Below are 21,535 nucleotides of genomic sequence, written 5' to 3'. Positions count from 1 at the left end.
TTGGAACCAGGAGCAATTCCCCGTGCTGCTCCGCGAGCCGCGTGTCTGCGCCTGATAAGGGGCCACCGGAGACCAGAGATAAGTTTTCCCTCGGTTCTGGGTCTGCGTTTCCTCAATCATCTTGCTCTATCGGCATGATAACAGTGCCTCATCTGCAGGTCAGGACAGGTGTTTTCAAGGCGGAGGAGGCTTTCCTTCACGTCAGACAGCGTTTAGATAATTGTTAACCTTCCTTAATTTGTACTGGTAATTGTGCCACTTAACAGCAGCTTGCAGGGAGCAACTAGAAAAAAAAATGAGTTTTAATGGTTTCTGTTCCTTGTTTTAATGTCTCTAGACACATTTTTAAGAAAAATCTCTGACAGGATTTTGGAAAAATATCAGGAGCCAATTAGATTAACCACGTAAATGGACGATCAGCCCATTGAGGATATTCTTGTGCATCCTCCTGATGTGGCAGCGATGCTGGTTTTGTTTAAAATCACAATTGCAAGCAGCCAGGCTGTTGTAATTGCAGCTTGGCAGGGAAGAAATGACAAGTACCGCCACCTTCCCTGCCATCTTCCTGCAATCATCAGCCTTTGAGTCATGTGCAGAGCAGTCACCAAAATGTTCCATTTTCTCATTTTGCCCCATCTATTATAATCATTAGCCATTCATCACTGATGTTATATGTACTGGCAAGCTCCTCAGATGGTGTCTCGTGCGTGCCTTTCAAACCTAGCCAGGCAAAAACCCATTCGGTGACAACATGTGACACACGAACAGGAGCGAGCCGCTGTTTTTGTGAGGCACCATCATGCTCATTTTCAAAGCACATTGAAAGAATAATGGGGGATGCCGGAATGCATTATTCTGTGTTCAGTGAAATTACTCAGATTTACTTCATTTGGAATGAGAAAGAAGAGAAATCCTGCCTTTTCCAAAAAAATATATATATTTTTTTTGCTGTCTGCTTTATTTCATACCTTGAAAGCACTTCCTTCTGTATAGAAATCCTTAGGTAAATACACTGTTCAGCACTGAATAGTTTCAGTCAGTCATCAGCCTTTTGATAACATTTTCCATTTTATGCAGGGCATCCTAGATATTTTAATCAACTTTCAACTGGATTGGACATGGTTGGGTTGGCAGCAGACTGGCTGACATCAGCAGCAAATACTAATATGTAAGTAGCAGAATTTTTCCATGATATTTAATATAATTTTACAGTTATACTGTACAATATTAGCTGCTGTAGCTGAATGGAAAAAGGAATACTTTAATGTTAAGCATGCTGGAAAAACTATTGTCTGCCTTTTAAATGATTGCTCTACTTATTTACATGAAGGTTTCAACATTGTTCTATAGACTGTCTTCTATGAAATTCCATCATACAAATACGATGTCAGCTTTGCTAACCCCCCAGAATGTACAGAAAAAATATTTTAGTATTTTGCATGCATAAATATGTGAAATGGAAGGTGTCCTAAGAAACAGTTGCATTTATGTAGGGGGGGTTAGGTATAATTCATACTCAGAGCAGTTAGAGCCATTGCTTTCTGTAAGAAGGAGGTGCAGAATTTAAAATGTTTTTGGTATTTTTTGCACTGAGGGGCTAGGAGGCATTTTTGTGCACTTGTTTAGCATCACGAACTGTCTTGTCATCATGAACAGGACTCGTAATGTGCATGCATCTAGATATGCAAATAGGTTTTGGCAAGGCGAAGGTCTGGTTCTGGCCAGCAGCTCTTGAATTCAGGCAAAGCCTTGAGCCTGGAGGAGGTGGGCATGATTTGTTTCACTGAACTGGGTGGAAATGGAGTGTCCAGTGCTCTCGGCATTTCTCCTTTTAGACAACTGACATGAAATCAGAAGGAAGATTATCAAAAGTATAGTAAAACAGAACTCTACCCAGTGCAAGATAGAGTGTATTGTGGGTATAATGTAATGTAATGTTGGTAACAGATGTGTTAGTGTTGTAGCTCAAAGCATTAAATATGGACATTACTACATTTCAGGTTCACCTATGAAATTGCTCCAGTGTTTGTACTTTTGGAATATGTCACACTAAGGAAAATGAGAGAGATGGTTGGCTGGCCAGGGGGCTGTGGCGATGGGATATTTTCACCTGGTACATGATATTTCAAGCTTTCTTTATTTTTCAGACTGTGCTATGTGACATCCCCTGTAGTTAAAGATCAAACATAATTAAATATGCATGTTCAAGAGGACACTTGCTAATAACCACCAGTGGCCTCTTTGAGATAAAGTATTGCATGTTTATGAATTTCAGGGATGTGATTATGAGAGTCTGTGAGCAAATTGCACTGCATTATGAGCAGCTGTAATGGCACATGGGAAACATAATCAGAAGAGACGTTGCCTTGCAGTTTTGCTTTGCCCCCACTTTTCATGGATTACATGAAACAGAAGGAATATTGTATTAATAACGGAGCGAAGAAACACAACAATGCTCTCCATCACTGCAGGGGGAATTGGAGTGAGGAGGGAAAAATGTAGCATGCCTTTAAGCAAATTGAGTGGATGGGTAGGATCCCACCCACATTACAGTATGCATTTAGCTTTCCACGTGTGAGCTGGCCTTTGGGGCTCAGTGGGGGTACCTGGGTGGCTCGTTACCCTGAGTGCTTGAAGGCTCAGAAACCTGGTTCCTTCAGGGCACATCAGTAAGGCAAAAAAATTAGTGTAATTAACTGTGGGGAAATCATTGACTCTTGACACATACTACATTGTTAAAATTTTTTTTAATCATTCCACTTATTCTTGATTTTTACTTTGTCACCTCCTGTCTCACTCTGGAACTTTGTTGCTAAAAATTTTGGCCTATCTGTCTCCCCAGATTGAGAAAAAAAATAAATAAAGAATTTACATTAGGCACAGCATCTTGGCATGTCAAAAGAGAACAGACTGATAGTTGGTGGAGAAGGAGGTCTTCTGGAAAAAATGTTCATTGACCTAATAGAGAGGGAAAGAGCATTTGGACTGTCAAGCAAAGGAAAGACCTTACAGATAACAGCCTAGGATGTATGGGCCTCCAAGTGCACAAAGGATGAAGTTTGTGCTGTGTGGAAGATCAAACAAGACTCATTCGCTGCTGACCTCTGGCATCTGAATGCACATGCAGGAGGTGGCGCAGGAATTTTGGGTTGGTCCTTTCTGCAGAGGTGGAGAAAAAGGCAAGAAGAGTTTACATTATTTCTCATTGAGTCCTTATGTAAAAAAGCAGTGAGAGCAAAAGGTCTGCAGCTTTCACTGTAGTGCTTAGAGGTCCTGACCAGAGCCATGATCTGGAGATCATGATTCATCACAGGACAGCAGCTAAACACATATAATGAGCCCAATTCCTAAGACAATGTTTTTTGAAATTTAACAGCGATTGGTTACTGTCCTGACCTGACAAAGTACATCTGGTCTCCAGGTCCTCACTTTTCAGGATTCAGCGAGGATAGCCCTGGCTATCCTGGGTAGCACCTAGTGAAGGAGAGGAGAGCAACAGCAGTGCTGCTCGGCAGGATGTGATGGGCAGAGGATGGGCACAAATGTGCCCAAATCTGGTATGCTGTGCTTGAGATAGCGTCAGTCAGGAAACGTATCTACCTCGGGAGGAGAGAGGTCCAGGTCTGACGTCAGCAGAGCTAGGATGCTACCTGGCATGCCGGATAATGGAGCTGACTTCATTCAGCTCTAATGCCGATGCTCTCAGGAGCAATGTAGCAGAAGAAAGAGAAACAAACAGAGGAGGAAGGGGGGATGTGTCTTCTGTGTTTCTGAGCTTGTTGTCTGAGCTAAAAGTAAAGGCAAACAAATTCAGGTCTCTAACTCTTCTATCTGACCAAGCAGAAGGCATCCCCAGCTCCCAGCCAGGCAAGCCAAAATAGGTTCTGAGGCAGCCAGAGCTGGGGCAGGCAGCTTTTTGGGCCACCAGCCACACCAGGACAGGCTTTCTATCAGGCATATGTATGTGTAATGTCTGGTTTGTGGAAAGTGCATATTTCTAACTCACTGTGTAAAAGGAGAAGTATGCAGGGTGCAAGTTCTGCTTTCTTAGACAATAGCCAAAATCACCTCTGTGCTGTCTCCTCTTTTCAAACTATCACAGCTTCTAGTGAAGACCTTACTGCTGCAGAGAAAAGGTTCTTGCTCTCTGCATTCTCTGTAATGAAATATACAGTATCGATACGTGCAAAACATAAAGGCCTGATTAGGATCTCCAAATTTTGTTGGTGTGTTTTGTTGCCTGCAATTAACGGTGGGTGTAAACACAGCTGCAGAATTAAAGGCAGAATGTGGACTCATTAATAAGTTTAAGGTAGAATGGCTAGAAAATAAATAGTAGGAAAACCTGGAAACCTAACACTTCAGTCTTGATTCTTTTGACGCTGAGCCAGTGACTTTGGACAAGATAGGCCAAATTTCTTAAACCTGGACACCTTAGGTCAGTCACCTAAATCATCAACAGTAGCTGCTGCATGACAACTGCATGTTTTAGGGACAGGAACCTGACCATTTCATCTAAATCTCTCCATTTCTTCTTTTGTCATTTGTCAGAAGAGGTGTAGAAGTATGCTCATACCTCTCAAGATATTTGAGAGAGGAGGAAAAAGTAGCCCCCTGGTCTGCCCTGAGCCCCATACCAGCGGTGCCATTTCTCTGTTCACCTGGATTCACATGAGGGCCCATGAGGTCAGGGAAAGCCCAGAGCAGGAGTGGCCTCACTGCAAAAGCAGAACTAGGACACTGGGTAGAAGTGAAGGGCAATGCATGATTTCTGTGAGCTATGGAGCACTATATATGTATATATATATACACACACATATATACTTCCATCGGGATACATACAAATCATGCTAAGTCAAAGCTATGTTAAATTTACCAGCACATATAGTCTGCTGGTGTAACATGTTGTAATGTCACTGCTTTCAGCAGAGCTATCTTGATGTGTTTAGGGTGTGGATTTTATTTTATCTCACTTTGGCTGTCCAAGCATTGAGTATCTACCCTGGACTCATTACGGCAGCTCCTGTCTACTTGAGGGAGAGGGGTGGATGCATCTGCGGTGCACAGCATCCCAGCTACTGCTGACAGCTACCTTAGGATGAGCTGAGCCATCCTCTGGAAGTGTCTGCCTCGTGCTCTTCACTCCATTTTTAGATGGGTGAAAGTTAGGTTGCAGTCAGGCCTGTTCACTTAAAAGCCTAAAACCATGATCGCTATACACCTTTTCTTTGTATAAATATATGTGCGTAAGCATCAATATAGAACCGATCTGTATATATACACTACACTATATATACAGGATAAAGCTGATGGGTTTTATATATACATGTATGTGTGTGTGTGGCTGTGTGTGTTCATATGTAAAAGTACCCAGACTCTGCCTCAGGTTCTGCATTATATTCCCATAGTGCTCATGCAGTATGGATGTGCAGCCAAACACTGCTTGACTGTGGGCACAGACGCTCAGTGAAAATCTTAGAAAGGAAGAACGAAAAGCATGTTTTTAATGGACGCATTGATAATTGAAATACAGAAACAGAATACTGTAAACCTGTCAGCTGATGCTTGAAATGGGTATTTTGAGTCAATGTACCTCAGGGATTTTAAGGCCAGTGTTAGGGAAATGTGACTTTTTCCCCTTGCTCCCATCAGGACAAATGAAAAGAAAAATATGTTTTGGAATGACACTTTTTCCTTTCTCTTCCTTTTCCCCCTTCAGTTATCTAGAAGGCAGTATCCATTGCGACACACTGTGTGGGTTTCTTCAGAACTGGGGTGTGAAATATCACCCTGGTTTGGGAAGGGAGAGCATGGGTTAGGTCGCTCTTGGAAGCCACTTAGGAAGTTGCCTTGCGGTGGCATCTGTCGAAAGGAGTGGGGTTAATGTGTAGGTAGTATATAGAAAGATAAGACTGGGGACTAAAGGAAAAATGGTGAAAAAAATGAGGATAAAAGGAAACTCCAGTCATTTTTTTCAGTAGTACTTTATGCATAAATTGTTACCCGGGCATAGTAGATCTGTTACTGTACAACCCAGCTGTGAGGAACCTCAGGATGAAGAATCCACATTTCTGCTCTTGGGCAGAAACATTAACATTAGAGTAAGGAAAACTGTAGCAAGAGATATCATTTGTACTGGAATGGTATTAAAATGCATAGAAAAAGTAACAGTGTATTACTGTGGACTCCAGGTGGTGCCATATCTAACATGTATGCTATGTTGATTGCACGTTTCAAGATGTTCCCAGAAGTTAAAGAAAAAGGAATGGCAGCTATTCCCAGACTGGTTGCCTTCACATCTGAACATGTATGTGTTTCTGTTTTTTCCTGTCTGGTACACCTGTTTGTATGAATTCATGACGAAGAAAATAGCTAAACAAGAATTGGTAGCCAACTGTCTTCATTTCTGTTATTCCTTCACTGGGGATGAAAAAATGGGAAGGGGCTGGCTTCCTGATACCTGGGGGGATGAGCTGTGCACTTCTCTGTGGCTGGAACCCAGGGAGAGCAGGCTCTACAAACCATTGCCCTTCTTTTTATTCTGCCTTGTGTCTCTATCAGCACTGATATGGATGGCAAGTACCACAGCAAGCAGTGAGAGCTCAGCATCGGGCTTCTGAGTATCCAGTGTTTGGGTCCTAGAATCATAGAAAGGCTTGGGTTGGAAGGGACCTTAAAGATCATCGCACTCCAACCCCCCTGCCATAGGCAGGGATGCCACCCGCTAGATTAGGTTGGCCAAGGCGCCATCCAGCCTGGCCTTGAACACCTCCAGGGATGGGGCATCCACAGCTTCTCTGGGCAGCCGGTGCCAGTGCCTCACCACCATCCGAGCGAAGAATTTCCTCCTAATATCTAGTCTGAATCTGTCCAGTGACCTGGATCCCTCGGGGACAGCAGATCCCTGTGCCTCAGAGTACTTCTAGCTGAAACCGCCCCTGCCATTCCTTAGCGAGAGGGTAATAACACACATGAAGACAGTGGTGTTGGAGTGCTGTGTGTAGAGCCAGCAGCTGTGGTGTGCTGTGGGGCACTGGGCTTCGCTGCGGGTCTATCTCTGAGCTAGGCCCTCAGCATACCGGGGTTCGCTGCAGGCACCAACGAGAACTGGCTGTGCTGAATGGGGGCTGCTGAGGTGAAGGGAGGTGGGCATGAGGGGACCAGAGTGCCCATGTGGGAGAAATGTGGCTTTTTGCTTATTTAACAACCGTGTTTCTGTCATGTTAAGTCATGTTTCTGTGTGTATTGTGGGGGTTATTTGGGCTTTAGGGCCATTTAAAGCTCCTTGCAGCTTATAATGGAGAGTGTGCGTGCAGGACGAAGGCGGGGAAAAAAGGGTTGTACTCAGTAAGGGCTGTGAACTGTCTTCAGGCTTCATGGTCCCTTCCTAAATTTCTCTTCAGCTAGGTGGGGTTGGCCACCAGGACTCTTTGATGACTGGGCTCAGCAGGATACCATCCATGCTAGGTGACAACATCTGCCTGGCTGCCTTTTTTGACTTACCAGAGAATGTGTTTCCAGTCTGTGCGATTGTGAAGAGCTCAGTGTCCTAACAACTGATCAGAAATATTTGGGAGGCAATCCCTCCAAGCATGCCTTTCATGGCATTAGGATGAGATGCAATACAGAACGGCAGGCTCCACATTGCAGAATAGTTGTCCCCAAAGCAGTCGGACAAAAAATATGCTATGAGTGTGTAGCAGCTCTCCAAAGTTCGCTGCACAGCTAGAGATCCATTATTCATATGAAAGTTACAAACCTAATAAGTATTGCAAATAAGGTTCAGCATGATTATTTAAAATAACAAATCCTATTAATCATTAGAGAATTTCATTGTATTCATAGCATTGGGATGTTAAACAATGAGCCAAATTGTGCTATCAGTCTCAAAATAATGAAATGAGCTTTAATAATTGTGTTTTCATGCCAAGGAAGAAGCAGCTCCCTTAGCAAATTAAACATTCCAAAGTCAAATACACCAGTGAATCCACAGGCTAGCGTCTGAAATGTTACATTTTAAAAGTAGCCTGAAATTGCAGTTTTGTCCTTTCCTCAAGCAAGTTTTTATAAAGTATGTAATAGCACATCTTCTAGGGCAGATGAGAAACCACACTAAGTGAAGGCAGGCAGGATTGTTTAACTGTTAATTGCCCAGCAGGCAGGGATCAAGGTTTAACCTTCAAAATAGCCGAGACTGTTAAAGGAATTGCAGAAGTCTGTACAAAACAATCCCTTTTTAGTTAGAAAATGTCATGCAGAACCTGAATAGACAGGAAGATACGAGAATGGCATTTGTCTCATTTATCATGACATGCTGATCTTCTGCTTCCTTTCAAATTCCCCTGTCTGATTCTAGTTTCTCCCTGCCACAGTTGGATGCTGTTGTACGATGATGGCCACAGAACAAGCAGTCTGTAAATGAGATACTGTCATTTCCCCATGATCTGCACATGTCATGATAGTAAACAAAGCTTAAAGTTACTGTATCTGCTTAGAAACATTGAGATTTTTTTCTTGAGATTTTTCAGTCGGAAGCAAAGATTCCAGTATCAGCAATTTTCAGACAAGAATATCAGCATCAAGGACCAGACTCTATTTTCATTTCTGCCAATCTAGAGTTTCTGTTATTATAAATGAGTGGAGTTACTCCACAGTTGCCACCAATATTACTGTAATCAGAATCTGGCCTCAATCTGATGCCATGATGGTTTCAGCTGTCAGTGGACGAGAAGGGAAGGGAGGAGTAATTTGCAGCTCCTAAGTAATTCCCTTCCTAATTTAGGAGTCATCATGTGCCTAAATTAGGAGCCTTACTCCCTGCACAATCAATCAGTGAAGAGAGGCATCTCTGGGGTGAAACTCTGAGCATCCAAATTAGGAACGTAAATGTTGCTTAATTTAGATATTCTAAATCACCTTCAGGAGGGGTTCACCTACTTCGGTGCATTAACCATACAGAGACACCCGTCTCCTGATATACACAACCTACACTGGGTGCCTAAAGTAGGTTATGTGACTGCTCCAACCTTGCACGTGCCTGGTAAGCAGGTTTTTCCCAGGCTGTTCAGTAGGACTGTGACATCTCTTACACTCTGATTCTGTTCATTTCTGTTTCACCAGGGACACTGAAGTACATTATAACTGCTTAGGTTGGGCTTGGCTCGGGTATAATTGCAGTGAGGTGCACTTGCACTCAGAACTTGATTTAGTCCTCTGTGTTCACCATTCCATCATCAGTCATTCCTGAATCTGCACTGGTGCAGGAGCAGAGTGATGTCCTTCAAGGCAGCTGTTTTGGACTGCTTGTGACGCAGGAGACCTTGTCTCAGATGGGTAAAAGTGATGGATGCCAGTTGTAGAAACCTATTTTAGTCTATCGTTTCACACGCAATGAAAAATCTAAGGTGAAGGCCTCCTCCTATGTCCCCATTGCATCAGCTTTAGGTTGGTATGAGTGTTCAGATGAGCAAGTCCTTTTTTTTCCTTCTCAGAATATTTTAATTGATCCATTTGTCTACAAGGCAAGTGCTATTGCATTTTAACCAGTCCAGCTAGCACTCTCTTAGACGGCATCTGGCAGTAGCTGGGAATAGCGTGGAGCAGGGAGCATCCCTGGAAGGTGAAAAGGACAAAGTCACTGTATTCTGAGGAGAAAAGGGCTGTAGAGGGGAAAAGTTGAAATGCAGAGAACTAGCCAGATTCCCATTACAAAGTAGTCCTTGGTCCTTTTATCCAGTTAGAAAGCCAACGGGGCATGGAGAGGCTCTTGCTGTCTGGCATTCCCCCACTGGCATGGCTTTTGGGGTGAAGAGGCACCTGTCTGAGGCTTCACTGGCAATACAGCTCCAGCAGCCACTGGCTGAGGAGGGAAGGTCTGTTGGCCACTCAGGTATAAGAAGTCAGCCTTGTAGACAGACATAGTCCTTTATAGACAGACATAGACCTCGTCCTTTTGGGGGAGAGCTGGGAGCAGTGGCTTGTCCATGGTGATAGGGGAGCACCCTTGCATGGACAGTGCGTGTAGCATCCCCACAGCGATCAGATCAGTGGAGGTAATTTGTGATAAATCGCTGCTTCAGCTTCTTGCACACTGATTTCCCTTCGTGGACAAGCCCCATTACATGCAGGGAGTACAGCAAACTACTAGTAACTGCAGGAGAAGGATATTTTTTGTCTGAACAGTTGCTGAAATCTAACGCAGAGGTTGCTGGCTATGAGACAGAAGGAAATTAAAATTGACTTCTGTCCCAAAGCAGACAGTTTGACAGACCTCCCTTTCTTACAGACTTCAAAAGAGTCTGGTTTTGTTTCACTGTAGATAGGCCAATCTCTTCATCCCAGCATTGCTGTGGCACGTAATATTGCTCTCTAGCCGGGTTCCTTGGAGGCAACCTTCAAGGCTGTCACCTGCAGGAACCAATCCGAGTGTGGCCAGGGAAGGTTTGAGAAGCCTGCAGAGCCCATTTTCCATTTGGTGGCATCAATTTTGAAGCCGTAAGCTACACTTCTAATCACACAGAGTAAGTAGGGAGTGGTATTTTTTCCTCACGAGGAAATTAAAAATCAAACTTGAGGGTTCAGGCATGCTTCTTTTGCATTGCCTAATGCTCAATAACTAGAAAAGGTTTGTTGTTTTGTTTTGTTGTTTTTTTGGGGTGGTATTCAAAGCCAGAGAGAAACTATGAAAAAGCTGGTGTTACTTGAGGAGCAACTTAATTCAAGTAACTCCATTCAAATCAAAGTAAAACCACTTTCCAGAAAAACAGCAGTCTGGAGCAGCCTATTTCAAAGCAGGTATTAGTCATGTAGGTCTTACCCTTCTTCTGGTCAGTATGACTTTCACATTGCCACAGAACCCTTGTGAGCTCAGTGCAACATTTCTTGTCCACAGGTAGCACTATAAAACCATCAGCACTGGAAAAAAACAAGTCGTGAGTCTTGCTGGATTAGCAAAGGACTATTGAGTGACATCTTTCAAATATGCAAAAGGTCAGAATATTAGTATGTTGTGCAGAAACATTAATGTATTAATTTCTTTCCTGACTTTAGCAACTAAGTTTAAAAATTGAATAGCAGTAGCTAAAGGAAACAACAGCAAACATATATCATGATGGTGTACTTAAAATGTGGGACACGGTACACTTTTTTTGTAGGTAACTGAAGGAAAATCTATAGCTTACAACGAGACTTTAGAGGTAGGATTTATGTCACTTAACTTTAATCACCGAAAGTGTAAACATTTAATCTGAATTAGTCTATGCACTTTTTATAGCCAATAAAAAGAGATCTGCAGAAGACAACTCATCCCAATCTAAAATTGGTGCCGAAGCCTCAGGGATGCAGTGCCTTCTGGAGGTACCGCTTCTTCCCCACTACTGAGGGAACCCAAGCAGCTAGCCTAGATCAAACACACATTTTTAGATGCTTCAAACACAGAGAGAAGGAGACCAGCCTTCAGGTTCAGGGATCCTACATTATTTCAAGCCCAAGGGAGGTGGAGAGGAAAGCGTGTTCGCCTCCTTTGCTGGTGGGATGATGCTGGGGGTCCAGGTCTGCAGGACACCAAGGTGCCATAACCAAACCTGCAAACCTCAGAGAGGTTTTGGCTCCTGGGTGGCTCGGCTTGCTCAGCATCTGGGATCTTGCTGCTGACGAGCTCCCTCCAAATAGCTTATATCACTCAGGACTTTTTGTGCTGCCATCTGAAAAACCAACCGTGGCTCTGGGGCTTACAGCATGAGGACACTTCTTCGTGACAGCTTCAGTCCTGCCAGATGATGAGCAAATAATTCAGCAAGCTATAAAAATAGAAGCATCTGTATACTAAAGCACTGTTCATTTAAAATAAAAATGGCATACTTTTCAGCATCATCACACTTTTAACAATAACAATTCTTCCTTTTTTCAACAGACTTATTTCATTACTGCACCTTTAATTACTTTGCAGTGTGTTTTTACTTTACAAAGCTCACTATGAAAAAATGGCTGTCAAACTTGCTCCTAACAGCATCTGAAATTTCAGACAAAGGGAAGATTCCCCTGACTCTAGATCACTTTTTTTTTTTGATTTTTCTGACCATTAATATGCTTTTGTCACTAAGATTGACTAAAACTCTCTTCTTCCTCATTCACCACTGAACTTCAAATGTATTTCTCTTCAGGGAGAAAAGAAATACAGGGGATGTATGTGTAATCTTCCAGTCAACCTTGTGCAGCACAAGGGTGCATGAAGGAGGAAGGGAGGAAGACATCCCACTCCCACCTGCACGTCCTCCTGTCTCTGATAAGCACAGGACAGGGGTGAAACTGGTCCTGCCTACTTCTCCTAGCCTGGTCTTTGATTCAGGACTGGCGTCAGGACTGCCCCATCCTCCCTTTGTGGCCCTGGCACTCCCACCATAGGACTTCAGCTCTAACTCCTTCATGGCTGTGTAATAAATGATGGTGTTCAAGCTCACTTTCTTGCAGGGCTAAGCAGTATGTAGCCCCCATATTCCAGAATGGTTTACATTTAATGTCCTTCTTCCCCCTGAATCTGTCAGTAGTTCTGTATAACCAGGACTATTTCCACAGATCTTTCCTTCTCTTAGACCTGTATGTTTTTCTGTCTGCTTTTAGTTATGCATACACCCAAATTTTCAGCATTGTCCCAGGAGTACTGAAACAATGTTCAATAATTGTCATCATTAGTAAAGCCTTTTTGTTCTTAAAACTGCATTTTTTTTCCATGTTAAGTTTCATCCTGGCTCTTTTATAGCCATTCGAGTGGCTGCAGTGATTCCTCTGACGTTACCCTGAGACACAAAAGTGTAACAGCATTCATATGTCTGTGCCTGTGTACAGAGACTGAGCAATTTCATATTCAAAGTTTGTTTAGAAATTATAATTGCATTACCCTTCCATCCATAGACTTGTGTATTTCTTCCCAATTTATCTCTAAACCTGTTTTGGTTCCTGACCACTGAATTCCCTTCAGCAAGTAAAAAGCCTTCAGGCATCTGAGATATCAGCAGTACATTCATTTTATTCCCAGTGCTCTATTAGCAGTGCCATGAGACTTCTCAGTGAGGCAGCTGAGCTTGGCCATGTTCCAATGGATGCCTTTGAGCACATGGGCTTAATTTTCTTCCTCGTAGTAAACTGTTCAAATCCGTATTTCCTTTTTTAAGGCACTTTGAATAGTTCTATTTTCTATTAGAAAAACAAATTGCAGCAATAAATCTATTTTAACTAGTATGGAATAAGGAGCAACCTTAACCAGAGTAGTCAAGGCTGTTAATGAAAATTACCCGAGTCATTTTTAAAGCACAGTGATTTTTTTACTTAATAAGTTGAAGGCACATGTTGCAGTTCTGCTCTTCTTCCTCTCTGTCTTAAAGTTGATGCAGATTTGATATTCATTTATCAAAGTGTTCATAATCACACGGAGCCCTTAAGCATGCTGTGAAGTCCTGTTGACTTCAAGGCCTTTAGGTGAAGCAGATGTTAACAGCCATCACGCCCAGCTCTTTCCATACAACTGCACTGCAGTTGAAGCCAACTACTTCCTTGATACAACAGCAGTGAATACTTCTTTGCCTTGCAGTCTGCTTCTCTACTTCCGTACCAACAGGAGGATGTACTGTATTTTTTTTTCCTTTCTTTAACATTTCAGGAACCTAAAAAGCTGTACTAGATATATATCGCCTTGATCTTTTTTTGCAGTGTTACCTCCTGAGCTAACACTACTGTAGTACAAAAAATAATTTCCTTTTTTTTTTCTTCTGACGTTTGATAATCTGTAGTTAAAATGACTTTGGACAATATCATTACAGTTAGATTTGAGTTAATAGAAAATATGATTCTTGGTGGTGTAATTTGATACAAAACTATTTCATTATTGTAATCACTAGGGTTTGAATTAGAATTATAAGCCAACATGAGTTAAGTCCTATGAGCTAGAGAAAATTAGGCTGACTTGCACTCCAGAATATAGTTTCCACTTTTTATCTTGTACATACAGATTAACTAATAGTCTTACTAATATAATAGCCCAGTCCTGATTTTAAACTGCAATAACTCTGTTTATTAGTGGGAGTTATTACTAGCTTTCACTGGCATGAGATCACAATTAGGATCCCTCTCTTAAATTCTCTCAGTATGTTGTTTGGCCAGAAGTTCTATAGCAGAAGCTCATCACCCTTGATGCCACAAACCAAATGAATTCTCTAGGGGAGAAGATTTTGTTTCAGAGAATCAAGTACGTTGCTGAATACATACCAGCAATAGGCAGTGCAAATATGCATCAAGGGCAGAATTTGGATCCATCACCAGCCACAACTGTGTATTTAATATTCCAGGAGTAAATCTCTATCAGAGTGGTTGCTGTTTCACTAATCAACTGTAGTGACCCAATATGAAGCCTGAAATTGCAGTGATCAGTTTCAAAGAAGTCTATGACTAGAATTACTACCTGTGTGGAACATCTTGCTGAAGGGCTTGCAAGACTGTAGTGTTTTATATTAAATTGGATAAGAAATAGTAATAAAAACAATAAATAATAATAAAATGTATTTTTTCAGAGTCACTTTTCTGTGAAGAAAGGAGCTGCAGCCTTGGGTATTGGTACAGATAGTGTGATTCTGATTAGATGTGATGAAAGGTAAGTAAAGATGCTGAATGCTACTCCTTTTATCAGTACAGAGAAGAGGATCATCAGGTACTCAGCTCAGAGAGAGCATATAGGATACAGTCAACAGTTAATATAACTCACTGTAGGGCTGTCATCTTCAGCAGCCTTACGCTGATTTATCCCACTCAAGAAGCTGGCTTTGTCTGTAAGCTTCTTTATGAATCAGTTTTTGGAGCTCATCAAAAATCTTAAAGTTCCCTCCTCAAGGATTTCTGATATTTCTTATTCTTTTTTTTTTCCTGAAGTGAAACGAAAAGTCAAACTAGCAATCATTCTTTGCACATTCTATTAAGAAACCATGAAGGTTTTGATCAAAACGGAGCATTTAAATACTGTCACATTTTGAACCAACAAAATGAGCTGAAATGAGCTTTTTAAAGGAGTGAAATCTTGAGGAACCTTTTCTAATGTAATTCTATCACTTCATGCCCCCGCCATCCTTCTCAGCTGGACTACATGTCACCAGGAACACCTTTGCAGTGGGATGTACAATCAGTTCAGTGAAGGGTCTTCCCAGTGTCGTGGGCAGCATAGGCCAACCAGGGGATGGCCCCTGGAAAGGAGTAGCCCAGCAGGCTACCTACAGTTCCCATAGGTACTACAAAATTGGTTGTAAATAACTTCCTAGCTCACTCAAGTAAAAGGTTTCAATTCTCTTTGAAAACCCATTTTGTGAAAGTAAAGGAATATTAACAAAATCAACACGATTTGCTGAAGATTTCCAATTTAAGGAAAAGCACATTTTCTACAGGACAAAAAATAATTGAAAATACTGATCAATTCTACTGAGAATCTTTTCAGTAAAGTGTACTCTTACTATGAGTCCCAAATATCATTGTTCCAAGGTTCTGAATTATTTATAGCTCTAGCTTAAACTGAAGGTTTTACTGCAGCCAAAATGCTCTACTCCCACTGTAAAAGGGGAGCACCAACTAAGCAATTTACAGTGCTAATCATAGTGCCTACACATTGACTTGTGGACTTATTATCTCTTTATTAACAAAAGACTGAACACACCTTGAAGAGGAATTAATGACAACCTCCATACAACCAACACACATCAAAGTAAATTTCTGATTGTTTCTACTCACTAAAGACAGACTTGGATCAATGAAGTCATGCCTTCCTTTTCTTCTTGTGTAAATTCAGCGTGATGGTTTTCTGTGAAGACCACAATGCTTATCCAACCCATCCTGAAATAAGCACTAGGATTATTGCATTTCTCACCAAATCCCAGGGGGTGACACCAGGACAGAGCAGGCTGTTGGTGCAGGATGTGGGCTGATGAAGTTGTAGACCTTTAGGAGGGTGAAGAAGCACCATGAGATTTTTTTGACATTTCCGCATGACCAAGCATCCTTCTTGGTGGCTTCTCTCTTCCCCATCTTGTTCCACACCCACCAAGTTTGCCTGGTTTTGCTGTCTCATGGGACTATGTAAAGGTGTGGTAAATTTCAGCCAGGAAAACATGCAGAAAATCGTGTTCTTACTCATGTCTCGGACCGGGTAACTGTACATTTCCGTTGCCTCTTTCATCACCACGCACATGTGTTGATAGTAATAGCATATTACCTGCAGGTTTGACATCAAAACTCTTCGGTCTGATATGGCAGCAGTGAAGACTGTATACAGCCATGGGTACGATGAGAAGACTTTGACACCATCAGTCTCCATCCTCAGTGTCCTTTTGCTGCTGAGTCCCTTCAGCCTTCCCCAGTAGCCTTCCTGCTTCTGATGCTGCCTTTTACATCTCATATAACCCCCGTGCTATGTTATTTGGGTGAAGTTTGTATAAGGACTTAATTTGATGTAGTTCAATACTGAAGTACTTCGGTACTTCAAAGCCTATTATTTTTCAGCACCTTTTAAGACTTTCAGGTCATCTGCGCTCAGGTGACAACACAAGAAAATGCTGTGCAATATTACTGGCCATTCCCTAGATTTGGAGCAGGGGGTTGTGTTGGACTATACTCAAAGCCAATGTACTGCTATCTTCTTGGTAAAATTCAGCATTGCTTGGACATTGCACTCACCTGGCCATGAGTTCCTGCACGTGTTCAGTATGACCAGGAGCTGGCTGATCACTTACCTTGGTACAAATTTTGGCAGTGAAGGGGTCTGCCCAGCTTTGTGTTTTCTTCTGTGCACATTCTCAATAAACTAGAAACCATTAAAGAACAACATCTAAACTATGCTTAGAGGAAGAATTCAGAACCTTCCCACAGCATGCTTTTTTTTTTCTTTTATTTCCATAACAGTCCCAGGAAGTTTTTGAAAATGAGACAATTACTGCTTTTGTCTGAACCTGTACAGGTAACTGAGGGAACTCAGAATGAGTTCAATACTTTTTATATTTTGAACTTGTATGACAAAAACAGGGCTAATTTTTCGAGTAGAGCTTTTCTAGTTTCAATTATTCTTTCAGTGTTTTGAATAAGTAAAATGAAGGACATAGTGCAAAAAAATCAGCCGTGCAAACCCATTTCTACTGAAAGAGTTACTGACTTACATTTCTACTGAAAGAGTTACTGACTTACTATGAGGTGTGTAAGGATTAAAACTTGTCAGCCTTATTATTTTATTACAATAAATTAGTAATATTTTGTTTTATTTACATCCATCCAGATACGGTGAAAGCACCATTTTTTCAATGCAAAAGTAAAACTAAAACTCATAGTTTTTTTTTTTTTCCTAAAACTGCTATTTCAAGCTCTAGCAGAAGTTGTTCTTTTTTTATTTAGAGCAACAGGAAATCAGCCATTTAATGAAAGAAAAAATACATCCAGCTGTACTAAGAAATGAGGAAGTCCTGCAGTGTATATATATATATTAATCTAAATGGACAACACTTAAACCCAGTGAAGAGTTTATTCCTGTAATGTGGGGAGCTGTCATGTTTGTATTGCCATTATGTGTACTCTTTCTTAGCTAGTCTTGCTTGTGGCTAAAGCAAAGAGAAATTTAACCTCAGTATTCAATATCAGCTCTGTTTTACCTTGCACTTAATTCACTTGCAGGATTTCATAAATTAGCCGTCAAGCCTTTTACCACTGAGTCTGAATCTCAGGTAAATGGTTCATGCTAAATGTGTTGCAAGTACAGTATATACAGCCAGCACAGAGGGCTTGTCAGTGCACTGTGTCTGGACTGGTAGCTTCTTCTCATCTCCATGCAGCTCTGCTGGCATTTGCTGTGCCTGCTGATAGGGACCTTGGGGCTTGGCACCCAGCAAGCATCTTGGGACCCTGGGCTGAGCCCCTGCCTGGGAGCAATTCCCAAGGCTGTCATTTAATGCAGTCTTTAATAGGGGATGACCCTGAGATAACTTCTCTCAGTAACCATCACTGTGTTGATGCAAGCTGGTTGACAAAATAAGCCGGCTAAAAACATAGACTAATGGACAGAGTCTTTCTGAGCTCTTCAATGTTGCATAAGCCATGGGCAAAAAAGTCACTTTGTTCCTTTTTTGGGTTTACTACGAAATGAAGAAGTAATAGCAAAAGCTGATTTCAGGATCAAATTTTTAATATAACTTTCTTTTGTCCCAGAGGGAAAATGATCCCATCAGACCTTGAAAGGAGAATTCTTGAAGCCAAACAGAAAGTAAGTTTACTAGCATTTCTACTTCAAAAAAAAAGAATGAAAGAATGAAAGAGAGAAAAAAGAAAAGGAAAAAAAAAAAAACCACAATAATGTTACAGCTGTTTGCTTTCTTGGTAAAATAACATAGGCTTGCCCATTAACTTTTGATGTATTTCTTAGAAATATGACCTGGTAATTAGGAAGGCAGGAGTCGCTGAGAAAAAAAAAAAAAAAAAAAGTTTAGAGCTACATCATAGTCTTCATAAGCTTTTTGGCTTTTTTATATGTTGTTCTGCGTAACATCTCCGTTTTTCATATTATCAGCCTCTGATGCAATTCCTCAGCTGAATATTAATAACAACAAAGAAATCATCTGGGGAATTCATATGTACTTTAATGCATTGAAAATATTTCTCACAGAGTCACCAAATCAATTGGAGGTAAACTCAGATCCACACACTCTCTAAAGTACACCACTTTTGTATGTGTTCATTAACAGAAGCTAGAATTAAAACATCAGATTGCAGTATGCAATGGACTTGGCTCTGTTCCTTCAACAACTTTTATCCAAATAGTCATTAGAAACACAGTATTAAAAGCACAATGACACAAATTTTCATTAAGAGCTCACTTTGTCTAATAAAAGTAATACAGTATATAAAAAATAAGGCAAAATTAGAACAACTAATGAATTGAGAATAAAACACTGGTGAGAGTTACTGTATACTCAAGACCTTACAGTGCAAAAGCCAGGTCACTGTGTGTTCATGGTGAAGCATAGGATTTAGCAGCAGGAGTCCAAGAGGTGGTCCCTGGGCTCCATGGAGATTAATGTCTTCTCAGAAGAGCTGTCTCACCTGTGTGTGCAAGGTGAGCCCCACATCCCCCCTGCCCAGTGCCCCCAGGAAACACCCCTGGAGAAGATGCTCCCCTTGACAGGACTGGGCCACTGCACGGTTGGACTCTCTCTAGGATAACTAGCACAGCCCTGGGCACAATCCACCAGAGAGTTTTCTTGCACCGTGGTGCCTTGTGGACGAGGCTTTGTTTTTATGTGACATTGCATAGAGCAGACCTTTTCGTTTCAGGCAGGTGGTGCGGAGCAGAACTGTTCTTTTGAGCCCTTATCTGTCTCATGAATCTTAAATAAATGGAGGGTACTGGTTTGGAAGTTTGCTGCCACCTTAAGGTAGAAACTGTAATATCACTGGCATATAAATTAAGAAAAAAAAAAAGTAATATAGCAGGTATGTCCTCTAGGAGACACTTGTAGGCTTGTTATGGAGGCAGCCATCCCAGCAATGCCAGTTCCAGCAGTGCAAGAAGAGTTTGGGCTGCTGTGGTCTGACTTTGCCAAATGCCTCTGTGCTTTCTTGTAGGGATTTGTTCCTTTTCTAGTGAGTGCCACGGCTGGGACAACAGTGTATGGGGCATTTGATCCACTCATAGCTATTGCAGATATCTGCAAGAAATACAAAATCTGGATGCACGTGGATGTAAGTATCAACTTATGTAGCGTAGGAGACAGATTACAAGGCGTGTTAGCGTGAATTTATTAATTTGTACAAAAAAAAAAAAAAAAACATTTTACTTGGTTCCTGTAATTAAGTCTGTTGTCCAAGCACTGACTTCCCACTCCTCTGAAAGGCTCAGGAGAGGGGGACATTATAGAAGCTGTGACTATGCAGTGCTTCTAGCAACTGGGACACTTAAGATGGATGACCTAGTTTGGGAGCTTTTGGCCTTCAGCTTTATCTCTAAGTATCATTAATACAAGAAATCCATAAGAACCATACCGCAGACTGGCTCAGTTCTGCAGCAGCTGCAAAATAAATGCGTAAGAAAAAGGCTGCATTGTTTCTGGAGTAAAGTACCCCAAATTGCTGAATAGATTAATTGAAATGCTAAAAAAAATTATCAGATTGGCTGCTTTTCTTAGCTTTATCTGGGTTCATGCCAATAAGTCTTTCGGAAGGATCATCTTTCAGCCCTAGAATTGGTTTTGTGTCATTTTTGCAAAACCTTTCTCTAAAGAGGCTTGGCAATTGAATTTCCATAGGGCTGGGTATCTTGCTTTTGGATTACTCTGTCAACCAAAATCATTCTGATTCAAATGAAGAATTAACATTTGCTTAAACTACTTCTCAGTCACATGAAGTGTCTACTCGTCCCAGATCTCTTGTGAGCAAAAGCAAACGGGTGGGAGGCACGCAGGTCAGAAATACAATGAAGACTCTCCACAGGAGCTGAGATCCCGGTGTATTTTTTTATCACTTGGACAGTAGAAGGGAGAAAGCAGCTTGCCCAGGAGCAGCTCTGCACGTCATTAATTACGGTGTGGGGCAGCCCCGTGCGGCAGTGACGGTGAAGGAGGGGTGAGCGAGCGGTGCAGCTGACCACGGGCTGTGAAATGCTGCTTCTGCACTGCTGGAAGAGAATTGTTAGTGCAGGGGATGCTCCAGGCTCCATCTGCCTGGATCGTTTTGCCACATCAGCAAGGAAAAAAGGGCCCCAAAGTGATGTGAACGCACAGCTGTCATCCTGGAGCAAGGCAGAGGTATCTTGCCATTAAGATGATGTATCTTGCCTTCTAGGGAGCGTGGGGTGGCGGGCTGCTGATGTCAAGAAAGCACAAATGGAAGCTAAATGGTGTTGAAAGGTATGATTTATTAACATTAATTAAACACATTTATTAAGTATGTTTTAACAGACTTGTGATTACCATAGCAATGTCTATAAATACAAATAAAAATCAGCCAGTGTTATCTCCAGGATTCAGTAGGAAGAAATTATGCAAACTGTTCTTCCAGTTGAAATAGCATTGCTAAGTGCCTTTGTTCAGTGTTACAGTGTGGCAGCACTTTGTTTTGCAGTACGAACAGCAGGCATTTCTTGTTTGCATTTTCATTCCTTCCAGCATACATTCTGCAGTCCAGAGTGGTTTCTGCAACATCCTCTGATTCACTATCCAAAATTAGTTAGCAATTGAATTTCTCTAAGACACGCACCGTGGAGGGTTTGCACGCTGAGGTCTACGTGTGATTGCACCTGCTAGTTGGACAGGTGCCATGGCAGTCACCAACCACTGCCCTGCCACTTTTGGAGAGAATGCCCCCCTCCCAGCTGTGCTAACAACATCCCCTCAGTAAATCTGTGTCTGGATATACACAGTTGTAGTCATGAGCTCATCAATATTACAAATACGCACAGATGAGCATAAATGATGGCAAAACAGTTCAGCATCTGGAAAGACTGCGCTTAAACTTACAAATAACTGCTTAC

General features: G+C 41.8%; 1 protein-coding gene across 2 annotated transcripts in view; it reads left to right on the top strand.

The window, feature by feature from the left end:
- GAD2 (glutamate decarboxylase 2) overlaps nucleotides 1-21,535 on the top strand; it is a 38,238-nt gene that overhangs the window by 4,981 nt on the left and 11,722 nt on the right. The window contains exons 5-11 of one of the 2 annotated variants that reach the window (XM_066991580.1): nucleotides 1,078-1,168; nucleotides 2,001-2,113; nucleotides 6,192-6,307; nucleotides 14,562-14,641; nucleotides 18,220-18,274; nucleotides 19,633-19,749; nucleotides 20,848-20,912. In XM_066991580.1, coding sequence (XP_066847681.1) covers nucleotides 1,078-1,168; nucleotides 2,001-2,113; nucleotides 6,192-6,307; nucleotides 14,562-14,641; nucleotides 18,220-18,274; nucleotides 19,633-19,749; nucleotides 20,848-20,912 — 637 coding nt within the window. Of the gene's footprint in view, nucleotides 1-1,077; nucleotides 1,169-2,000; nucleotides 2,114-6,191; nucleotides 6,308-14,561; nucleotides 14,642-18,219; nucleotides 18,275-19,632; nucleotides 19,750-20,847; nucleotides 20,913-21,535 lie in introns of those variants that run through there. The other variant, XM_066991581.1, reaches the window with a different exon arrangement.

The sequence above is a fragment of the Anser cygnoides genome, chromosome 2 (genome assembly GCF_040182565.1).
Source record: "Anser cygnoides isolate HZ-2024a breed goose chromosome 2, Taihu_goose_T2T_genome, whole genome shotgun sequence".
In the NCBI taxonomy this organism is placed as follows: Eukaryota; Metazoa; Chordata; class Aves; order Anseriformes; family Anatidae; genus Anser; species Anser cygnoides.
This window is presented reverse-complemented; position numbering and strand designations above follow the sequence as displayed.